Source organism: Oryctolagus cuniculus, chromosome 3 (assembly GCF_051225735.1).
Source record: "Oryctolagus cuniculus isolate XC-2025 breed Fujian yellow rabbit chromosome 3, ASM5122573v1, whole genome shotgun sequence".
NCBI lineage: Eukaryota > Metazoa > Chordata > Mammalia > Lagomorpha > Leporidae > Oryctolagus > Oryctolagus cuniculus.
The window spans coordinates 102,247,070-102,271,253 of record NC_142869.1 but is presented as its reverse complement, the minus strand read 5'-3'; the positions used below and the strand labels follow the sequence as shown (position 1 = coordinate 102,271,253).

Genomic DNA, 24,184 nt, shown 5'->3' with positions numbered 1-24,184 from the left:
AATGACAGTGAAATAAAAAATTGAAAAGAGGTTTTTCCTCCATAATGTGCAAACTTTCAAAAAATTTAAAAAGTCATTTTAAAATTTATATTTCATTTTTTTAAAAAATATTTATTGATTGATAGGCAGAATTACAAAGAGAGAGGGAGAGACAGATCTATCTGCAGGTTCACTCCCTAAATACTACAACAGCCAAGGCTGGGTGAGGCTAAAACCAGGATCCAGGAGCTTCCTCTGGGTCTCCACTTGGGTGGTCCGAGGACTTGAACCATCTTTTGTGGCTTTCCTAGGCACATTAGCAGGGGACTGGATTGGAAGTAGAGCAGCTGGGACTGGAACAAGTGTCCATTTGGAATACTTTCATTGCAGGCAGCAACTTAACCTGCTAACCACAACACTGGCAGCAAAATTTATATTTCTGATATAAATTTTAAAAAGTAGATCAGAAAATATCTAATATTTCAAATATTGTCATTGTCTACATTTACATGCAAAATCAACTGATCTATTATTTTCAAAAAAAAATTAAAGGGATAAGGATCCTCCTAACTACCTTTTTTGTTCTTTTTTTACTTTTAGAATTATATATTTCTCTGATATGTGAATTTTTTAATTAATTAATCAATTTATTTTTTAAAGAATTCAAATTTCATATGTGGAACTTTCAGAATATAGTTATTCTTCCCATAATACCTGCCTTCCCACCCCTCTTCCTCCCTCTCTCTCTCCTCGTACAATTCTCCATTAAGATTCATTTTCAATTAACTTTGTAAACAGAAGACTTTCTCTAAAACTAAGCAAAGATTTTAACAATTTGCACACACACACAAACACAAATCTGTTTGAGAACAAGTATCACAGTTAATTCTCATAATACAATTCATTGAGGACAGAGGTCCTACATGAGGAGTTAGTGCACAGTGACTCCTGTTGTTAATTTAACAATTAACATCCTTATATATGATGTCAGTGATCATTCATGGCTCTTGACATGAGCTGCCTAGGGTATGGAAGCTTTTCAAACCCACAAACCCCGTCAATATTTAGAAAAGGCCATAAGCAAAGTGGAAGCTCTCTCTTCCCTATAAAGAAAAGTACATCTTTCTTTGATGGCCACTTCTTTCCATTGAAATCTTACAGAGATCCTTCAGGTAGAATAATTTTTGTCACAGTGTCTTGGCTTTCCATGCCTGAAATGCTCTCGCAGTCTGTTCAGCCAGACCAGGAAGCCTCTAGAGCTGATTCTGAGGTCAGAGTGTGTTACCTAAAGCAACCGTCTTTCTATGAGCCTGCTGTGTGGACTGCTTCCCATGTTGGAACATTCTCTCCTTTTTAATTCTGTCTATTATAATTATCGAACACTTGATCCTATTTATTTATTTATTTTTTTGACAGGCAGAGTGGACAGTGAGAGAGAGAGACAGAGAGAAAGGTCTTCCTTTTGCCGTTGGTTCACCCTCCAATGGCCGCCGCGGCTGACACGCTGCGGCCAGCGCACCGCACTGATCCGAAGCCAGGAGCCAGGTACTTCTCCTGGTCTCCCATGGGGTGCAGGGCCCAAGCACTTGGGCCATCCTCCACTGCACTCCTGGGCCACAGCAGAGAGCTGGCCTGGAAGAGGGGCAACCGGGACAGAATCCGGTGCCCTGACTGGAACTAGAACCCAGTGTGCCGGTGCCGCAGGCAGAGGATTAGCCTATTGAGCTGTGGCACCGGCCCACTTGATTTTATTTATATGATCACTTTAATATTTAATCCTATCTATATGTTCACTTTAACTCTTAAGGTGATCACTTTAACACTTAAGATGACATTATTATCACCCAGCTTAATGGGATTTGGGGTCCCATGACAAGTTTTTAAACTGTACCTTGTGAGTTGCATCATCTTAATTTGTTTTATTTTTCCCCTGATAGATTATAATATTTTTGTTATGGGCTATGCTTTATTAAATTCTTTATGTAAAGAATTAAGCACTGCTTATAATAAGCACAAATTTACTAATTTTGGAATAACTGAAATAGCCCTATAAAGATTTATTTTTACTTTTGTTGCTCACTATCGCTATGGACCTCTTCTTCTCTGGTACACATATCAGTGTTTGTGGTACAGGGGAGAAGAGAAAAATAGCACAATATTGTCACAATGGGGTCTGTAACAGTTTTGCCAAATTGGCTGTCAAGAACATGTGCTCTGCAAGGAACTAGTCCTAGAGATAGTTCTTTTTCTTTGTGAGTACTCTCAAAAATCTAGAAAACACTTAATAATTCCAAGACCATCATGCATCATTATTACAAATAGAGTGGCATGTGTAGAGTGTAAGTAATAAGAGAGAGAAAGATTCCTGTATCACAGGAAGTCGGAAAGAATCTTGATGTCTCAGATACAAAGAGAAGTGAATTCAATAAGAATGGCTATAAAATTCAGGCTCCATATGAGTAACTGAGGTTAGATAAGTCGGCTAGTTCAATTTGATACCTGAGAGTGATTTGCAGCCATTTGGGTTATCAGGCTGTATTGCATACCCATCTGTACAGAAGCACTTGTAAGTCCCATATGTATTGATGCATTGCTGGCTACAGGGAAAGCCTGAAGAGCATTCATCAATGTCTACACATGTTTTACCATCATCCTTCAGTTGGAATCCAGGCCAGCATTTGCACTGGGGAAAGAAAAACGAGCATAATCAATTCATATCATTGTCACTGACTTTTAGTATTGAATATCCCTTTAGCCACGACCTAAGCAAGAAAAGCACTTAAGAATAGATAATGTCACATCTTTCTGTCTCCCAGCAATTAACCTTTAATAACAATTTCATACATTATGTAAAGTTAAATTTAAAAAAATAATTCTCTCAACTATCTTCCTTTGATCTTCTGAGGTTGGCAAGATAGCAAAAAAATTGACATCACTAAAGCCATGTGGCTAGACAGCAGCAAAAAACAGAACCAAATTTCCTTTTTTTAATCAAGCATATTATATTTCCTTCTTAGAAGACTTTAACAATGGTAAGAATTACTTTTTATGTGGATCTTTGAAGATTTTTTTTTTGACAGGCAGAGTGGACAATGAGAGAGAGAGAGAGACAGAGAGAAAGGCTTCCTTTGCTGTTGGTTCACCCTCCAATGGCCGCCGCAACCAGTGCACCACGCTGATCCAAAGCCAGGAGCCAGGTGCCTCTCCTTGTCTCCCATGCAGGTGCAGGGCCCAAGGATTTGGGCCATCCTCCACTGCACTCCTGGGCCACAGCAGAGAGCTGGCCTGGAAGAGGGGCAACCGGGACAGAATCTGGTGCCCCAACCGGGACTAGAACCCAGTGTGCTGGAGGCGCAGGCGGAGGATTAGCCTATTGAGCTGTGGCGCTGGCCTGAAGATTTTTAACATTATCACATGTTACTTCATTGGAGCCTTAAAGAAATAAAAAATGCTGGTATTTTTATTCTTGGAAGCATGGATGTGAAGATGTCTAGATAAAGCCCATAGGAATACAGCAACTTACTGTAATTTTTAATATATAGTAAGTCTCAGTTAATATTTATTGACTGGATTTGATGCCATATGTAGATATACTAATATTGTTTAGAGATACAGTAAATTTAATACATGTTCTACTGTCTCTCAATAATCAAATAAATTTTTATCATCAAATCTTTTCTCAGTATCTTTACCACATTCTCTATGTCCCTATAACTAACTAGTAAGTTAACTATTTGAGTACAAACACCCCTCCTATATATTTTTGCATTCCTGAAAATGGTGAGGAATTGTGATTGATCATTTTCTTTCAGTTCCAGTCTCAGTCTCTGCCAAGTGGCATATGAGAATCATTACTACAAAAAATGAAACTATTTTTGGCTAGATGATTATGATCATTCTAACATTTGGCATGACTATTTAGTAACTTTTGTATCAAGGAATTTGTGAGTACTGAGTAGGATGGTGAGTTAAGAGGGAATTTGTTAAAAGCAACTAGTACTCAAGAAATTTGCATATTAAACATTCATATTAAAGGATTGAATAACTTGGCATTTATTGAAAAAGATATTCGAGTAATTTATGTCCATATTATTCATATTATTATATAATCAGTGGAAAATAAGTTGAGGGGTAAAATTTTTTTAAAAATACAAAACATTTGATAACTACCTGGAGTGGGCTCAATGAAGTAACATGAACTACATCTGAAATTGCTCCAAACATAAGTACATTTTCCCAGATCATGTTACAAGAAACATATCCCTAAACATTCTTAGAACTTCATTTAAATCAGCCAATTTACACTAACTTTTATATCATAATCCTCAAGCAGTTAAAATGAGCTTTCTAAAGTTCTCAAACTCATTAGTATGCGAGTAAATTAAAGAATATATCTTGATTTTCCAAACTCTTGTCATATCTAAGTTTGTGACATTACTTACCTAGAGAAGATTTGGCACTGTATTTGTAAGGCAAGAGGAATTGGTACTTGTCATTTGGCCAAAGATAATCAGATGCTTAATATCATCAAACTGCATACTTTAATCTCATTAAATGGCAATTTTCATGTATAGAATATATATACATATTAAAAATAAAAATACATTTTAAATATCAAAATAGAAATCTGACAGGATATAAGAAAGTATCATTGGAGAAGGCTGGAGATTAGATCACATTGATCATCTATATTCAGGAACCCAGATGTCTGACTGGTAGACACAGAGCTGTGTTTCCTTAAGGGATAATCTGGCACAAGCAAAATAAAATTTTATGGACTGTGCAGTTCCTCTGAAATGGTATTGTAAACAGGACGTAAAGCATCTCAGTTTTCATGGTACACGGGAAAATCCATTTGATGTCTAGTGTCAGGCTTACACAAGTACCATAACAAGTAGATGACTTGGATGAAAGTATACTTATGGAAAATTAATTTTTTGAGTATAAATTTGGCTAAAGTTACTATAACACAGTAATATGGTTACATATTACTATTACATATTACATACAATTCTGTAAACATGTTATAGTAATTTTTGGAAACTTTTCAAAAAAATAAATTTTGATTTATGTAAGAGGGAGAGAAGGATGAAGAGATAGAGACAGGTAAAGATGAAGAGTGAGGAGCAGGGAGGAAGGGAGAGATGAGAGAAAGACAAGTCCTGTTCTCCCACCCTCTGACTCACAACCCAAGTGCCTGGAAGCCAGGATTCAATACAAGTCACCCACACGAATGGTAGGAATCCAACAAGTTGAATCCTCACCAACTTCTTCTCAAAGTATATGTCATTGTGATGGTGCTGTGGTGTAGCAGGTAAAGCCACAACCTGCAATGCCAGCATCCCATATGGACACCAGTTCTAGTCCTGGCTGCTCCACTTCCGACCCAGCTCTCTGCTGTGGCCTGGAAAGCAGTAGAAGATGGCCCAAGAGCTTGGGCCCCTGTACCCATGTGGGAGACCTGGAAGAAGCTCCTCGCTCCTGGCTGCAGATTGGCGCAGTTCCAGCCATTGTGGCCAACTGGGGAGTGAACCAGCAGATGGAAGAACTCTCTCTCTCTCTCTCTCTCTCTCTCTCTGCCTCTCCTCTCTCTGTGTAACTCTTTCAAGTAAAAAATAAATAAATTTTTTTTTTAAAAAAGTATACGTCACTAATGAGTTGCGACTAGATTCAGGACTCGAATCCAGGCACTCTGATAAAGGATTCAGGCATCCCAAGTGGGATCTAAAATTACCATGCCAGGCTCAGCACTGTAGGCTAGTGTGTAAAGCTGCAACCCATGGCACCGGTACCCCATGTGGATGCTAGTTTGAGCACGGATGCTCCGCTTCTGGTCCAGTTCCCTGCTAACTTGCCTGGGAAGATGCCATGTGGGAGACCCAGAAGAAGTTCTTGGCTTCTGGCTTTGGACTGACCCAGCTTTGGCCATTGAGTCTATTTGGGTAGTGAACCAGCAGAGGGAAGATTTCTCTCTCTCTCTCTCTTTGTAACACTGCCTTTCAAATAAACAAATAAATTTTCAAATAAATAAATTACCATACCAAATACCTATCCCAGAAACTTTGTTTTTTGTTTTTATTTAAGAAAACTTTAAAAAGAGAATTTCCTCCATGAGCCATAACCCAATTTTAACAAAAACATTTTGCACCCAATAATTCAAAGTCATATAATTCTATTAGAATTGTCTTCATCACTTGAATTAAAGAAAATAATAATTATTTGTATTTTCAAAGATAAATGATGTGAGATTTGCTTACATTTAATAGAAAATTACACTTTAAAATGTTCTCACTCTCACTTTATTTTGTTTTAAAGATTTATTTATTTATTTGAAAGTCTGAATTACACAGAGAGAGAAGGAGAGGCAGAGAGAGAGAGAGAGAAGTGAGAGAAAGAGAGAGGGTCTTCCATCTGCTGGTTCGCTCCCCAGATGGCCGCAATGGCTGGAGATGCGAGAATTCGAATCCAGGAGCCAGGAGCTTCTTTTGGGTCTCCCAGGTGGGTGCAGGGGCCCAAGGATTTGGGCCATCTTCTACTGCTTTCCCAGGCCATAGCAGAGAGCTGGATAGGAAGTGGAGCAGCCAGGACTCAAACCGGCACCCATATGGGATGTCGGCACTGCAGACGGCAGCTTTACCCTCTACACCACAGTGCTGGCCCCTCTCATTCTCACTTTAAAAGGGAAATTTGTATAATAGTAAGATAAATAAATTCTTATTTGGGGGTTTCTCATTTTTATTACTATGTATTTTCTAACACTTATTAGTTATTTACATGAACATATATGAAGCTACTTTAGAAAGTTCATGGATTGGGCTGGTGCTAAGGCATAGAAAGTTAAGCCTCCACCTGCAGTGTCAACATCTCTTACGGCAACAGTTAGAGTCTTGGATGCTTCACTTCTGATCCAGCTCCCTGCTAATGCGCCTGGGAGGCAGAGAAGGCGGCCCAAGTACTTAGGCCCCTGCACCCATGTGAGAGACTGGGAAGAAGCTTCTTGGCTTCGGCCTGTCACAGCCTTGGCTCTTGCAACCATTTGGGTACTCAACCAGCAGATGGAAGACTCTCTTTCTCTCTTCCTCCCTCTCTCTCTCTCTCTCTTTCTCTCTCTCCTTCTCTCTCTGTACCTTTACATTTCAAATAAATGAATAAATCTTTAAAAACAAAACTCATGGACAAGGAAATTCAAAGACGTCATTTGTGGTGCAAAAATTTGGAAATCCCTGGATTTCTTTAATAATATGTATTTCCATGAACTTTTTCAGTATCACTTGTATGTATGGATCTCAAAAATTTTTGCACCAAAATTAATTTGTCTTTTAATTCCATTTTCCACAAGCATTTTGAATGATTTTTCTAGCTACTAATAATATATATATAGCTATTCAAACTTTTGCTATTCCTTCCAGAAAAATTTCTTTGTAGCTTTTAAGTGGTAACTAATTAATATTATTTTATTTATCATTATTTGTTAGAACATATTTCATTTCCATAAATACATTTATTTTAAAGGGTAAAAGCATCCTTCTCATCAAAATAATAGTTTTTTTAGTTCAATGCTATTATTCCCCTCTGAATAGTTAGATACATTGTATTTGTTTTATAGCCAATGTACAAATGGTTCATAGTACGTAAGGTCTATATTTTGCTTTTTAAGCAATTTACATTTTTGTTACAGAATTTGACAGATTACTTCTTGCTTTGTTCTGTTGATATTATAAGGAAAAATAGCTATGGATGATTTCCCTTACCCCTTGGAATAGAGAAATCTATCAGCTGACATTTTCCCCAAATGTATGTGAATGATACCTGACAGAATTGTCAAGAATAATACTCTTGAATTTGTATTCAGGTCAAAGCTAATGATTAAAATGAAACAGCTGTTAGGGGAAACAAGGTCAGGGTGCACATCAGCAGGAAGCTAGAATTAAGAAAGAGCTGGGACTCAAGCCCAGCCACTCTGATACGGGAGGTGGGCATCCCAATCTGTGTTTGAACTATTCCAACAAATACTCATTCCAGAGCTCCTTTTTGATGTAATAAAACAAGATGTCCACTTGAAAGGCTATAATTTTTTACTTTACCTCCAAGATTGCTATGACAAATACTAAGTATTCAGGGTAAACATTTGCTTTGAAATTTATCAGCTATATACACATTCTGCTTTGAAATTTATCAGATACGTATACATTCATACATATATATTATATGCACATATTTATGTTGTAGAACTCAAAAATTATTTACATGCTAATGATTTAAAATTTTAACAATTATTTATAATATTTCTATAACATTATATATATATTTAAGAATATTTTCTATATGATTATACATTATACATTTTTTCTGCTCCACTGGGTTTTAACTTTTTTTTTTTTTTTTTGCTAGGCAGCGTTAAACAGTGAGAGAGAGAGAGACAGAGAGAGAGTTATAGACAGTGAGAGAGAGAGAGACAGAGAGAAAAGGTCTTCCTTCTGTTGGTTCACTCCCCTAATGGCCGCTACGGCTGGCGCTGCACCAATCCGAAGTCAGGAGCCAGACTTCCTCTGGGTCTCCCATGTGGGTGCAGGGACCCAAGCACTTGGGCCATCCTCCGCTGCCCTCCCGGGCCACAGCAGAGAGCTGGACTAGAAGAGGAGCAACTGGGAGTAGAACCCGGGGTGCCAGCACCACAAGCGAAGGATTAGCCAAGTGAGCACGGCACCGGCCCTCCACTGGGTTTTAAATATTTAATGTCCAAAATAATTACTTGATGCGAACACATATCATTCAGAGTTGTACTGACACATTCGATTTGTTACCTTCTACCTATAACAGTGTTTGTTAATGAGTGCATGGATCTTTAAGACAGGTTTAACTGTTTCTTAATACAATATGTGTCTGAAAATATTTTTGTAAATATAGTTTTCTTGATTTCTGATTTTTAATCTCTATTTCTATACAGGAGAAATAATTGTTATAATTCTTAGGTTATATCTATACACATGACATAAAATAAAATAAAATCTGAACAATTCAGTTAAATCAATCACAATCCTGGAAATCAAATTATATCATAGTTAAATTAAATTTTAGTTAAATTAACCATGATATCAGTAAATCAGAGGCTGAAAGAAGCAAATTGGTAGATCAGTGAATTTAAATACAACTGGGCTGTCAAAGATAATGGCCCAGAATCTTTGAGCTACACAATTTCTTTCTTTAGCATCATTTAGAGACTGTCAGCCACTACTGACACACTTTTATGAGCTGTAACTCGTAGCTCTATAAAGCATTGTGATGGTAAAATCGTCTTCTTATGTTCAACAACATCAGCTTCCCAACTCCTAAATCCAAACTTTGAAGCAACTCGGACTAGGTATGATTTTATTCCACCTGGTACTTCATATATTCTGATTAGAATGTAGTAAACAAGTCATCTTTTAATAAATAAATGTTTTTAACACTTATTATGCTTCTGAATGTAAAAATTTGTATACACTCCAATTTGTCAAGGTTCCTCTTAATAAATTCCCACGTCCATAAATATGCTCAGTATCCTAGGCAATTTCTGGGTTGGTATAGAATTCAGGAGAACATAATCTGTCCCTGGAACTAGTCATCATGGGAATGAGACCGCCTCTCTGTTGTGTGAGTGACATCCTATTACTGATCCATAAAGAGCTGCTGCTCAGATAAAAATAGTAATTTACAGTCAATTGCTTTGAATGTGTGTTCTCCATATTTAAGTAATCAATTTTAAACCTAATTCACATCTATATATTTGAATATTGTGTTAGCTTGCATATATGCTTATAACATACTGAAATGGATGTATTTTATATTGATTTCTGTCAATCAATTCTGTCAATAAAATACCTTTGTCTTTGGGAGAATGTACTATTAAAACGCACTTAAGATACTAAGCATGCTTTATTTCTAGTGTCTCTGAAGCCTAACACATGCTTTCTGATTTTTCCATAGTGTTTCTACGAAAACAAATGTGATTTGGTAAATAAATGGTTATCTCTCAAGATGTACTTCAGAGATAAATAAATAAATAAATAGTTATCTTAAGATGTACTTAAGAGAGGCAAAAGGAGGGCAGAATTGAGAAATTAAAAGAAATTAAAAGTTGTACACATATTTATGTAGCTATTACAATAGCAGATCCTTCCCTAAATACTATTCTTCCCTTTCTGATTTTATTCTTTATACTCTGAATATACTGGAAAATTCTTTGACTTTTCATATTCTTAATCATATTCTACAACATATATATATATATATGTATGTATGGCTTCCTTATATATATACTTCCTCCATTTAAATAGCTTTACTTCACAATATTATAACACATCTTACCTTTTAGATTTATATTGGATTAAATCAATTCCATTATATCTTAAATTTTATCAGAAGATTTGCTTTTATTAGTACTTACCTTGTAACTGACTGGAAGGTCTTGACAATCTTGAGAACATCCACTGACTTTCTTACTCAAACATTCATTTATATGGCAGTTTCTCTCATCCGAACCATCGCCACAGTCATCCTTATTGTCACAAAGACCTCCACTGGGAATGCACCTGCCATTTTTGCACATAAAAAATGAACTGTTGCATGACTGTTCTGGAAAAAGAAAATAAAACAAATGGAATATAAAGAGCATGCCATTGTTTTAGCCACAATTGTTGAAAACATTTGCAAATATGGTAGTTTATCTGTCAAAAATTATAATAAATATATGTACATAGAAATGACTTATGTTCAGTATAATACTTTATACATAAATGATAGAAAACCAAGGGCAAATGGTACATTAATGTTTGTCATTCATTGCACATCTAGCTTTACTATGAAAATTAGCAATCAAAATAAGCATATACAGTAAAATTAATGGACTATTTCTATCTCATATATATTGTGAAGAATAAGTTCAAAGGCATAATGATAGTTTGACATTTCCCTCAAGCCATAGATCTTTGAGAAATTATGTGTCACTAAAAATTAAGAATCTAGAATAGGAAGATACACCTAAATTCTTTTTCTTCTTGGCAATATAACACTGACATTTTTAAGTCAGGGCATGAAAAGGACATCATTGGTGAATAATAGTTGTTCCTAATATAGCTGTGGAAAGGAGTCCAGGTTTGCGGCTACCCATAGCTGGATGACTTGAAAACTACTTATTATCGTACATGCTAAAAGAAGGCCTATTAACATGAAAACTACATGAGAAAATGCTATTGCATATATTCTAAAACACATGACTACTCAGTCTTTGCAATAGCAAAGTGATAAAACAAAGTTAGGCTATGTGTATGTGTAGTTTATGTATCAGTTCAAACTACATGCAATTTATTTTATTTTGGCTGTGTCTGAATAAAAAACTATTTTACAGTAAATCTTAACTTCTTTTATGTTGAAATTTTCAAATAGGTCCACATGGGGAATTGTCTGCATCTAAAATATTAGTTTTAGAAAAATGATCTTTGGAGAACAGAAAAGACAGGGTAACATATTCATCACAATAATTTCCCCAGATCTTCATGCTTTTGGTTTAGTCACACATTTCTAAAACTAACCCCTGTACATGCCCAATTACTAGGATCCTGAATGGAAATATCACATTGCTTAATAAATTTGTATTTTCTTCTATTAAATAATATTGGATGGAAAATCAGTCCTAGTTTTTCAATTAACAAAGAAATACATTGGAATAAAGATTGTCTCATGTACAGTTCTGTACCTGCGTTTTTGCACTTTGGGTTGAAAGGTGCTTCATCAGAGCCATCAGGACAGTCCAAGTCTCCATCACACTGCCATTGACTATTTAAAAGACATCGGCCATCGGCACAACTAAATTCTTCTGCACTACATTGTCGATATCCTAGAGACAAATGCGAACAATCTAATTCATGTAAAAATATTCACTAAAACTCTGTCCTCTCAATGAATACTATACCTAATTAACCATGGGGGTTACTTTATGCCTCCTATGAGAAATGTTCTTGCTGTTACAGTGGTCATCTGGCATGGGATAGTTATAATTTAGAAGTAGATTTAAAGTCCAAAAAATAAAATTATGAACAATGTATTATCTTCATTTCCCCAATGTGAGAAAATAAGAACCAACTCTCCTGACTGAACTATCTGCTTACCTATTATCTATTCCCTAAAGATGTCTTTTCGAATGGAAAGCAAAACTGAAAGCTGTTAGAATACATTTTTGAAGATCAAGTTTTGTGAAGTAAAGTACCAGGACATATGGATAAACTAATTCTGAGCTATATGATAATTCTCAGAAGCTGTAATATTATGTCAATGTTTAAGAGGCAGGACTCAAAGATTAAACATGCTAAAATGTGAAAATTTTAAAACTCAATTTATAGAGCAATAAGCCCCCAAATTATTATAATTATCCTGTATATTGACTTTTAGGAACATTAAAATACTTTATTCAAATTACAAAATAATCACATCATTTGTTAATGTATATAACTTTGCTTGTTTGTAAGTAAAAAACTCATTTTATTTTATGTTAACTTCTAGAATGGATTTTTTCCCTAAGTTCATCAACAATAAAAGTCATTCCTATTATAACTTCCTGATAAGTCTTGGCAAATGTTCTAGTTTTGGAGGAATGTGGTAAGATTTTTATGACTTTAAAATTCCAATGGGAGAGCCAGCACCACGGCTCACTTGCAGCGCCGGCATCCCATCTGAGCGACGGGTTCTAGTCCGGTTGCTGCTTTTCCAGTCCAGCTCTCTGCTGTGGCCCGGGAGTGCTGTGGAGGATGGCCCAAGTGCTTGGGCCCTGCACCCCATGGGAGACCAGGAGAAGCACCTGGCTCCTGGCTTTGGATCAGTGCAGCGCTGGCTGTAGTGATGATTTGGGGGGTGAACCAACGGAAGGAAACCTTTCTGTCTCTCAATATCTAACTCTGACAAAAAAAAAAAAAAAAAAAAAAAAAATTCCGGCTGGCGCCGTGGCTCAATAGGCTAATCCTCCACCTGCGGTGCCAGCACACTGGGTTCTAGTCCCAGTCAGGGCACCGGATTCTGTCCCGATCGCCCCTCTTCCAGGCCAGCTCTCTGTTGTGGCCCAGGAGTGCAGTGGAGGATGGCCCAAGAGCTTGGGCCCTGCACCCGCATGGGAGACCAGGAGAAGAACCTGGCTTCTGGCTTTGGATCAGTGCAGCATGCCGGCCGCAGCGGCCATTAGAGTGTGAACCAACGGTAAAAGGAAGACCTTCCTCTCTGTCTCTCTCTCTCACTGTCCACTCTACCTGTCAAAAAATAAAAATAAAAAAAAATATTCCAATGGGGGAAATAATGCATTGAAATCCTTATCATATTTGAATGATAAAACAACTTGTTCTAAAATATTTGAAAATTTCCTGGTCTGTCTTTCCTCCCCTTCCTTCATTAGTGCCTTTTTCTTAATAAATAAATGTTTTCGAGTCCAACCCAACCCAATAGCAATCAGATTCTATCTACACTCTACTTCACAACACATTTCCTTCTCTTTTTCATCCAAGCTTTCATCTGTTTTCTCACCTCAGTTGGTCTTTTATCAATTAACATCCCATTTCTGCAACATCTATGTTCTGAAATTCCTTTTTAGAGATAATACCAACTGACAAGTGTCAAATTCAATGGTGTCTCATACTTGTATCTATATCACTTTTCTGTAGCACTTGATGATGCTACCTTAGAAATAATTCTCTGACTTAATTTTCATAATCTAATATCCTGGGCTTCTATCCAACTTTTGTTTTTGTTGTTCCCTTCTTTCCCTCTTTCTGTATGAATTATTTTACTACTTCACCTCAAAATGTTGCAGTTCAAACCCTACCTTCAACTCCTCAGTCTATTATATTCCTTTTTACATTGCCTGGGAGATCTCAATCCTTACCATAGCTTGAATGTCACCTTTACGCTGATCACCACCAAAGTAATATTATTTACCCTCATTGTACTTCTGCCCTCTAAAGCCAAATTTTAAAAATTGCTGTGTAGCTTTATGTGATTAACACTAGATATTCAGACGTTTCAACCAAGTTCTTTATTATATCTCTCTTTTTTGCATCAGCAAAAGAAGTGATAAACAGAGCCAATGAAGCACTTAAATGCCTGCACTAGAAAGCTCATTACTAGTGACACCATCCACCAAGTCATCCAAGCTGGAAATTCTCTTGTAGCTTCCAAATCTAACTGTTCTTGAACTCTGACACAGTCTTCAGCTTCCATTGCACCATTCCCAAACTGGATCAGAATCATATCATTAATCATCATCTGTCTCACAGTAACATCCTATTTTATTTTCCCTTAGAGCAGTATTTCTTCTATTCTACTGAAACAGATGGATCTAAAATGAGTATTTGACTGTCATAATCCATTCCTCTCTTTCAAAATGTCCACTGGCTTGAGAGGCAAAATGAAGTACAAATTCCCTAATACTGTATTGGGCTTTTTGGAATCTGGTTCTAACAACTTTTTTTTTTAAAGATGTATCTTATTTATTTGAAAGGCAGAGTGACAGAGAGAAAGAGGGAAAGACAAATAGAGAAAGAGATCTTCCATTTGCAAGTTAATTCCTCAATGTGCAATAGCCAGGCTGGATGAGGCTGAAGCCAGGAGCTAGGAATTTCATCTTGATCTGCCATGTAGGTATGAGGGGTAAAGTTCCTTGGACCATTGCTATTAGCATAAATCAGACCCAGAAGTGGATCAGTCAGGGCTCAAACTGGCACTCCAATGTGAGATGTAGGCATCGCTGGTAGTAGTTTAATCTGCTGCAGCAAAAGGCCAACCCCTCAATGTTTTTAAATTCCAAAGAAAACTCACAGAAGACTAATTGCTACTCAACCACATCGACTTTCAAGTCTTTGGAAATACTGCTAGAATTTACTATGTGTCTGGAAATTACTCTAAGACTGTTACACACACTCACTCATTTAATTCTGTTAACAGCCTTAAAAATTAAGCACTATTGCCCTGTATATTTTACAGAGAGGTGAACTAAGTTTCTCAAGTACACACAGCTAGTAAGGAGCAGGTTCAGGATTTTAACCCAGACTATCTGGCTCTAGACCCATGCTGGTAATCACCATGCCTGCTCTATAGAATCAAAGTATTATTTCCTTTAATATCCCTTTTTTCTATTCTTTAGTATCTTCCTCAAAAATTAGTTATTCAGCCCTGATCCCATGTATTATGGTTTTCATTCCTATTTAACAAGTATGTTATTATACTATATTGTACTTTTGATTTTCCTGTTTGAGATTTCTTCAACTGAGACCACTATCTTATTCATCTCCATACCAGCCAAATGTAGTTCTATCAGGGGAGCTGTTCAATCAGATGTAACTCTGCTTCAGATTTATATCTTGACTTATTATGGAGCCTTTGCAATATCACATAGAATACATGACTTAATGGTGAAGTGATCATAAAAAAAAAAAAAAAACCTGGTATACACTGATGTCTAGACATCATATCAGATTCATGTTAGAGACTGAATTTATAGATACTGCACAGAGGGGACAAAAGGGAGTATTAAATCTACTGTCTCCCATGAACATATATGGAGTCCAAAACTTTTTGTTAAACATATTTATTAATGTCTATACATGTAAATATTTTACAAAAAAAAAAAAAAAAAACAAAACCAAAAACCTAGGTCCACCTAAGATCTCAACATCAAGGGGCCAGTGTTTTGGTATAGCAGGTAACACTGCTACCTGAAACATTAACATCCCACATGGGTTCCGGTTCTTGTCCTAGATGCTTCACTTCTGATATGGCTCCCTGCTAATGGCCTGGAAAAAGCAGTAGAAGATGGCCCAAGCACTTGGGCCTTGCTATGCACATAGGAGACTTGGATGAAACTCCTGACTAATTCAGCCTGGCGCAGGACTGGCTATTGTGGCCATTTGAGGAGTGAACCAGCAGAGGGAAGATCTCTCTCTCTCTCTTTCTCTCTCTCTCTCTCTCTGTCTCTCCCTCTTCCTCTGTAACTTTTTCAAAATAAATAAATTTTTTTAAAAGTATAAAAAAATTCATTTCAACCTGGCATGTTTAATACACTAATTTTTATTCCAAAATTATGTATAAATAAATTATATTTATTTGTCATGTGCATAAGATAAATACATGTAATGGCAAGATAGATTTTGTGATCACACTAATTTTAACGTGTCAGCATATGCATAAAATGTTAAATATACAATTTCTATGACTTTTTTAATTGTATTCATTTTTTCTCAAATATTTGACTGCAAGATTGAACAAGTTATATGTGTATTGTCTTTAAATTTGAGAATACTTCAAGCCAAAAAAAATTTATAAATATCTTCCAATATGGTTATTGATAAAAATATACTACAAATTGTAATATTTCCAAATAATGGCATACAGGTGGTGTTACTGTGTGTTGTTGAATTTATTAGTCTTTACTGACATTAAGAGATGTCTGCTTTATTTATTCATCTCTTGAATAGTTGCAAGACTTTGAGCTTGAGAATCTCTTCCATGTAAATTTGAGGTGTACTCACCACACTGCAGGGACTCATCAGAACCATCTCCACAGTCATCATCATGGTCACAAACAAATTGCTTGGGAATGCATACTTTATTAGAGCACATGAACGTATTTTCATCACATGTATTATTGGGAGCTAAGAAAGACAATACAAAAAATACAGTTATATTAGCACTTATTTTCTCTCTCGCATATTAGCCACGTGGAGGATAAGCAACACTACACCCATAATTCATAGTTTCCTTAATATTCACTATGTCAGATAAACTGATATTATTTATTGTAATATATGGATATGAATACATAATTTTTCAAATTTTAGTATTACTAAACTCAATTAGTAAAAAGTGGTCCAGAATTTTATGTCATATAACAATTGATAAGTTGGTTGAACAATTATTGCAAACCTTTCTAGGAAGAAAAATGATTTAGTTAATAATATGTCCGAGTTTTTCCCTCCACTCATGCCTATAGTAATGGCAGCAAAGTGATAAAAATGTTGCTTCTTGTGAAAAATGGACTGATAATCTATCAAGTGCTAATGTTTGTGATGGAAGTGAAACTAAGAGTGCTGTCAAAGTTATTAGTTTTAAAATCAGAATAAAATTTTTGGGTGAGTTCAAGATTGTGGTGTTAAATTCGGCAAAGATAAGATCCATGATGTAATGAGCCCAACCACAAATACTACACGGATGTATGAATATTGGTTCATGAAATGGACCATTGATCCTTAAGGAATAGAGATCCAGGACAATGGTGCCCCAGCAAGTCCCCTAACCAATGGGGAAAATGTTTAACTCAAATGAGTAACAAAACATGTGTAGAAGGATGAATCTCAATTCTGCATGCATAGAATTATAAGAAGTTTAGGAGGATAATTTAAATGTTTTCAATAATTCTTATATATAAATAGTAAATGTTATGGTAATACACGAACTTTGGGATATTTTGCATATTCAAGAATTTAGAATATGTTTTTGTAGCATATTGGAAACAGAAAGTTGTTGCAGAAAATCTCTGCCACTTAGTATTTGTATTCTTGAGGAAGCTATTTACCTCCTTGGTGCACCTGTTTCTTTATCTGTTTCATGTGCATAATAAAATTTATCTGCTACATTTCTTGTAGGGACTAGATAATGTGAAGCAGATCTGTTCATGTTAAGTATTCAATAAATTTACAGAGGTACTATTTAATTCCTATCTATACAACAATTATTTTTGGCCGATTCCCCAAAACAATTCACTGCATTGTGGGAATTCAATAATATAAACAAAAAGCATTTATAACAACAATTGACATGTAAGGGGCTCCTGAAAAACATGTAAATGCCTCTCAACTTCTCCCATCCATCTTACTATGCACGTTCAAGGAATATCTCTCTTCTCTGTCTCCTTCGATACTCTGATAACAATGCTACTTTTCCCCTTGAAACCTTTCAATGAGATTTATAGGATTTGTTGCAATTCATTGTGATGAACTCTTTTCTCTCTCTCTCTCTCTCTCTCTCTCTCTCTCACACACACACACACACACACAATAACTTGAAGTTTCCATAAACTTTTTGAAGCCCCCTCATAAATATATCCTATCATTTCTCAAGTTTAGCAGTCCTCAGACCACAGACTGTCCTTGAATCCATGAACCAAACAATCTTTGCTTTTGTTTCAGTAATTATTGACGTAGAGTCTTAAAGAGGTAAAACCAAAAGTATCTTTTGAATGTAATCAAGTATAATTTATTTTCAGCAAATTGATTTTTAAACTATATAGAAGTCACAGAGAAGTAGCATTAAAATTTGCCTATTAGAATCAAAGCAAAACTCAGAGTTACTAATAACTTGTCTAACTTTGAACTGCATGACAGCTTATATAACTCAAGTGAATTATGCCGATGCTAATATTGAATTATTCTTTAAAACACTAGGCAACAGTGACTTATTTGGCATTAACGCTTTCAGGTCACTTGAGTACAATTTGCTGCCTTTTAACGTAATTTGCTGAATAGTACCCATGTGGTCGAAAAGTGTTAATATGCCTCCCAGAGTGTTAACTTGCTACAATAGCAACAGCATACTGGGACCATCTGGCTCCCTGCATTGAAGCATAATCCTTTATTATGTAGCCCTCAGTGGCCCCATTGACCTTTACAGACACACATATCAGTTTCAAGTTCAAAGTGAATTATTGTAAAACAACAGTGGGAGTTCTATGTGAACAGGCCTGCAGCAAAGTTTCCTTTTCTTCTTATCTGCATGTGCACACACACACACACACACTCACATTATGGCGTCAAACACAGTGATTGAAAGGCATGTTGATACTGTTGGAGAGATGACTGGCGGAATTCACTTTAACAAGAAGTCATAGCACTATTTCTGAGAAATTGCTCAGTGTTCACAGATACCTTATGTGACCTTGGGATCTGTATTCAAATATTCTGTCCCTTCATCCTCCTGATTTTGCAAAGGCATTTATCCACGTTTTTACTACTGAGTAACTCCTTGAACATTTTCTGAGACCTAGATTCAGAAATTTAGAAAACTGACCTCCAAAAGTGTCCTCTGATCCCTCAGCGTCACTCAACTATAAACCATACTATTTTTACCTGACCCTAAGGTTAATACCCTATCTGTAGGACTAATAGGTGTTTACTGACCTCCTGATCAGTCCTTACCCAGGCTCAGAGCAGTCATTTACAGAGTATCTGTAATAGGTGATCTAAAAGCCTTCAAGGGGACTAGGTTAGGAGTTGAGGGTGGAGGTGGACAATGCTAAGGAAAATACAAATCTACCACACTCTCACACATGTAGCATGCTTCTACTACCTTAGAAGTGAAATGATAAAGTGTGGTCATCAAAATGGTTTTTAAATGGATAATCCCAAGGGGCACATTGGAAACACCAGTGAACAGTGGCTTGAGGGGCTACTAATCTCCTCAGATAACAACATCCACCTGATCAAATCCAGTACTATGTATAGGTTTCAGGATTGGGAAAATGAAGGAAAATCTGATATGGGAAGTACTTAAAAGGGGGGGGGATCCAAAGATGCCATAGCAGTTTCCTTTGGCACGCAGACCCAGCCCATGTTCCTACCACAGCCTGCTGTAGAGAGCTCATCGCTTCCATTTGGACAGTCCCTTTCACCATCACAAAGCCAGTGTCGGGGCACACAGGCATGGGAGCCCTGGCAGTTGAACATGTCAGCAGCACATGTGATAGCACCTAAAACCCAAAGGAGAGATGTGACTAAGAGTACCCTGCACCTGCCAGAGAATGCCCGCAATTTACACTTCCTGTATAAAGGAGGGAAGCAGAGATATTTTTGCTTACAGGGAAGACATCATGGTTATTTGGAATCACCAAACATTATCCCTCCTTAATTGATGGCTATACATTTTCCTCTAAGAATGCATTCTTTCTAAATTCCAAGTGTTAAATATCTTAAAGCTCCATGGCAGAAAATCATGTCTTTTCTTCTTATAAAATGTAGCAAGGCATAAAAATTTCATAGAATAATGAGAAAATGGAGATAACATTTTCAAGAATTAAACCCATAAGGATACTAACAGTTATAGTAACAATAATGATAATGCTTTTTTTTTGAAAAAATTATTTATTTGAAAGTCAGAGTTACAAAGACAGAGGGAGAGACATACACATGCACAGAGAGAGATCTTTCATCAGTTGGTTCACTCCTCAAGTGGCCACAATGGCCAGGGCTGAGCCAGGCCAAAGTCAGGAGCTTCATGCAGGTCTGCCATGTGGGTGGCAGAGGCCCAAGCCTTTGGGCCATCCCCTACTGCTTTTCCCAGGCTATTAGCTCGGGGCTAGCTGGATCAGAAGCAGAGCAGCCAGGACACACACCAGTGCCCATATGGATGCCAGCGTTACAGGTGGTGGTTTTACTCACCATACTATAACACCAGCCCTGAGGCTATTCTTTTTATTGCTTAATGTGTGTTAAGCACTTACCATATTAACTTACTTAATCTTTGCAATGATCTCATCTGTTAGAACTAGTCTCATTTCACAGAAATTAGTCTCATTTCACAGAAAAGGAAACTGAGGCTCAGAGAAAGTGAAAAGCTTGTAGAACTCCCCAAGTTGCACAGGATGCCACATGCTGAGCTGGGAGTCCAGAATCCTGATTTCAAAGCACCTTCTCTTAGCAATTAATGTCATTATCATTACACCTCACTTGTGCTGCTGAAAAGAATAAATGTATGCCTGTTCCCCTGGTTTTTGCATAATCAGTCAACAGAATCTACCTTTTCTCTGATCTATTGATCAATGTCTTTGAGTCACATGGTGAGATTTTTCAAATGTATATAGCCAAAAAGTGCTCATTCATTTTGTAAATTCAAATGGCTGTAGGAGGTTTACCCTTCCTTTCATCCAGTTGAGCATAATCATATGTCAAATGATCGTCCCCCATGATGTATCCCTAACCAATGTATATAGACATTAATGCTTGGTGGGTTTCGTAGTTACTTGCTTATGCAAAGTATTTGTGAGTGAATTGATGATATGATATATAATGCAGCTTCTTAAAAATGTTGCTTTCTAATGTCCAAGAGCTATCCAGAATTAATGCCCAGAAAACATATTTTTTTTAGAATTATTAAAAATATATTGCTATCTCCAGGAAGAAAATGACTGACTAGATTGATGGATGATATTTCTTTTCAGTCATTTACTGTTCAAGCTGTTGGGTTCTTATGAGCAGAAAATACTTTTCAATGCGATGTTTTCAATTTGAGTAGCATATAATGCCAAACTAAAATCACTTAGTGATGTTTTCCAACATAAACATGCTCGTTCCTCATGTATTTGTTATCCTAGAGGACAGGCTAGCAAGTGAATGTTGAAAAGTCCTGTAGATAACTCAAATTTCCTCATTTGATGGAATTTTAATGGAATTATGTTTGGATGGTGTCTATTCCTGGAATAAATCAGAAAATAATCTATTAACTAAATGTTAATTTCATTTAAAAAGGAAGTTCTAGTCCTTGCTATTTATTATGCCATTAATATGCTCAGATAAAATTGTTTCTACAGAAATTATTTTATATATAAAATATATATGTCCATTATCATTTAAATTTTTTTAACATCTGGACACTGATATATAGAAACATGACAATAATGCTTATAGAAAAGGAGAGAAGAGAAATGAAACAAAACGAATGGGAATACATTCACAGATACAGTGCACATTAATTATATTGGATGCTCACAATCATCATCCAGATAAATATTCTTGAACCACTTTGATAGAGAAAGAATGGAAGAAATAAGGAATAAAATGAAACTACCCATGACCACACAGCTTGTGACGCAGATGTGAGGATCTCAACTCTGATGTCAGAGTCTATGCATTTCTATTAGATCCTATCCACTCATATAAAATAGTTGTGGGTGCAGTTATTTGATGAAAGCAAGACAATTTTAGACACTGGAAAGGAGCTCATCTCATTGTAAATATGCAATCCCTTTGTATATATTTTTAAAAGACTTAATAACAAATAGAAAAAAGCAATTATAAAGACTGTTTAGTCATCTAATTGTTTACTAAATTTTCAATATCAGAGCTTTTTGAGAACGATTCTTCTATATTTATACTTATTTGTTGTGTACATCTAAATTTTTTCAGTTGTGTATCTGTGTGTGTCTTAAATCCAGGAAAATAAATCACCTGATATCAGAATATATATCCAACGCTGTATTCTTTACAGAGAACTTCTTAGCTATAAAATGCTACTTTTGTCTCCATACTGATGACCTAAATGCCAGGCCATAACTTCTGAAATTTAAAAGAGCTATTAAGTATACTGAACTTTAGATGTGTACCTTATTCTATTACTCGGGTTTTTATCTCCTCTCTTTAAAATAAGGATGGTGAGCAGTATCAAAGCATGCTGGCTTAATAAAGAACATATGCCTATAGATATCTATAGAACAGAAAAAGTAGAGAGGGAGATAAAGGCATATAAACAAATTAGTAGAATACCTGACCAATTATAATAAATCTATGGAGATTAGCTGACTTACTTCTTTTACTCCTTTAAAAATCCATAAGTCTATTTGTTAAACATTTGCAAAGGAAAAAGTCAACAAAATTAAGAGGTAACCAACATAATGGGAGAAAATATTTGGAAACTATGCAACCTATAACGAACTAATACCCAGGATCTATAAAGAGTTCACAAAAATCAACAACTTTACTCAACAACAACAAAACAACCAACCAAGTTTTGGACAAAGGACGTAAACAGGCATTTTTCAAAAGATGAAATACAAATTGCCAACAGACACATTGAAAAAAATGCTCAGGATCACTAGTCATCAGAGAAATGCAAATAAAAACCACAATGAGGTCTCACCTTATCCCAGTTAGAATAGCTATCATTCAAAGACAAAAAATTAGTAAATGTTGGACAAAATGAAAGGGAAAAATGGTACTCTAATACACTGTTGGATTGGAATGTAAGCCAGTACAACCAACAGCTGGAAGACAGTATGGAGATTCAGAAATCTGAAAACAGATCTACCATATGGCCCAGTCATCCCGCTCTTGGGAGTTTGCCTAAGGGAAATGAAATCAGCAAAAGAAAGAATTATCTGTAACCCCATGTTTATTGCAGCTCAACTCACAACAGCTAAGATACATAATCAACCCAGATGTCTATATACTGATGACTGCAAGATAAAGAAAATATGGTATATGTACACTATGGAATACGGAATACTACTCAGACATAAAAAGAATGAAATCTTTTCTTCTGAAACAAAATGAATGCAACTAGAAACCATTATACTGAGTGAAATAAGCCAGTCCCCAAAAAGACAAATATCATATATTTTCTGTGATATGTGGTAGTTAATATATAATGCAAAAGATGTGTAGGACTAAAATGAAATCTTGTGATTTGATTATTTTTAGCCCTTGTTTATACTCTTGCAGAACTTGTTTTTTCTGCTTGTTGAATATTATGGGCAGGGCTACATTAAGCCTGTGCTTGTAGAGAGAATTTAAATTATATTTTTACAAAAATTAAAGTAAAAAGGAAAGAAGGGAAGAAGGAGGATTGAGGGAGGTAGAGAGGGAGGGAGGAATGTATGGTTATCTAGATAAAATTGTACCTGTCAAATACATGAATTTTTTTCTCTGTATATTAATAAAAATATTAAAAAGGGCAATTAAATTGATTTTACAGATCACATGCAGGAAGTATTACACACACCTCCAATCTAACCACACTGAATTTTAAAGCTCTTTTTAAAATCACATACAACAGGGGCTGGCGCTGTGGCATAGCAGGTTAACGCCTTGGCCTAAAGTGCCCACATCCCATATGGGCACTGGTTTGAGTTACGGCTGTTCCGCTTCCAATCTAGCTCTCTGCTGTGGCCTGGGAATCTGTGGAAGATGACCCAGGTCCTTGGGCCCCTGCACCCATGTGGGAGACCCGGAAGAAGCTCCTGGCTCCTGGCTTCAGATTGGTGCAGCTCCAGCCATTGCGGCCAAATGGAGAGTGAACCATCGTATGAAAGACCTGTCTCTCTCTCTCTCTCTCTCTCTCTCTCTCTCTCTCTTTCTCTCTCTCTTCTCTCTGTGTAACTCTGACTTGCAAATAAATAAAATAAATCTTTCAAAAAAATAAAATCACA

At 36.3% G+C, this 24,184-nt stretch overlaps 1 protein-coding gene across 4 annotated transcripts in view; it reads right to left on the bottom strand.

Moving 5' to 3' along the window:
* Positions 1-24,184, bottom strand: part of LRP1B (LDL receptor related protein 1B) — a 2,138,546-nt gene that overhangs the window by 281,477 nt on the left and 1,832,885 nt on the right. For all 4 annotated transcript variants that reach the window (XM_051849573.3, XM_070071546.2, XM_002712121.6 and 1 more), the window contains exons 52-56: positions 19,607-19,735; positions 16,524-16,646; positions 11,714-11,854; positions 10,406-10,593; positions 2,479-2,662 (exon numbers count right to left, since the gene is read on the bottom strand). In XM_051849573.3, coding sequence (XP_051705533.3) covers positions 2,479-2,662; positions 10,406-10,593; positions 11,714-11,854; positions 16,524-16,646; positions 19,607-19,735 — 765 coding nt within the window. The remainder of the gene's footprint in view (positions 1-2,478; positions 2,663-10,405; positions 10,594-11,713; positions 11,855-16,523; positions 16,647-19,606; positions 19,736-24,184) is intronic.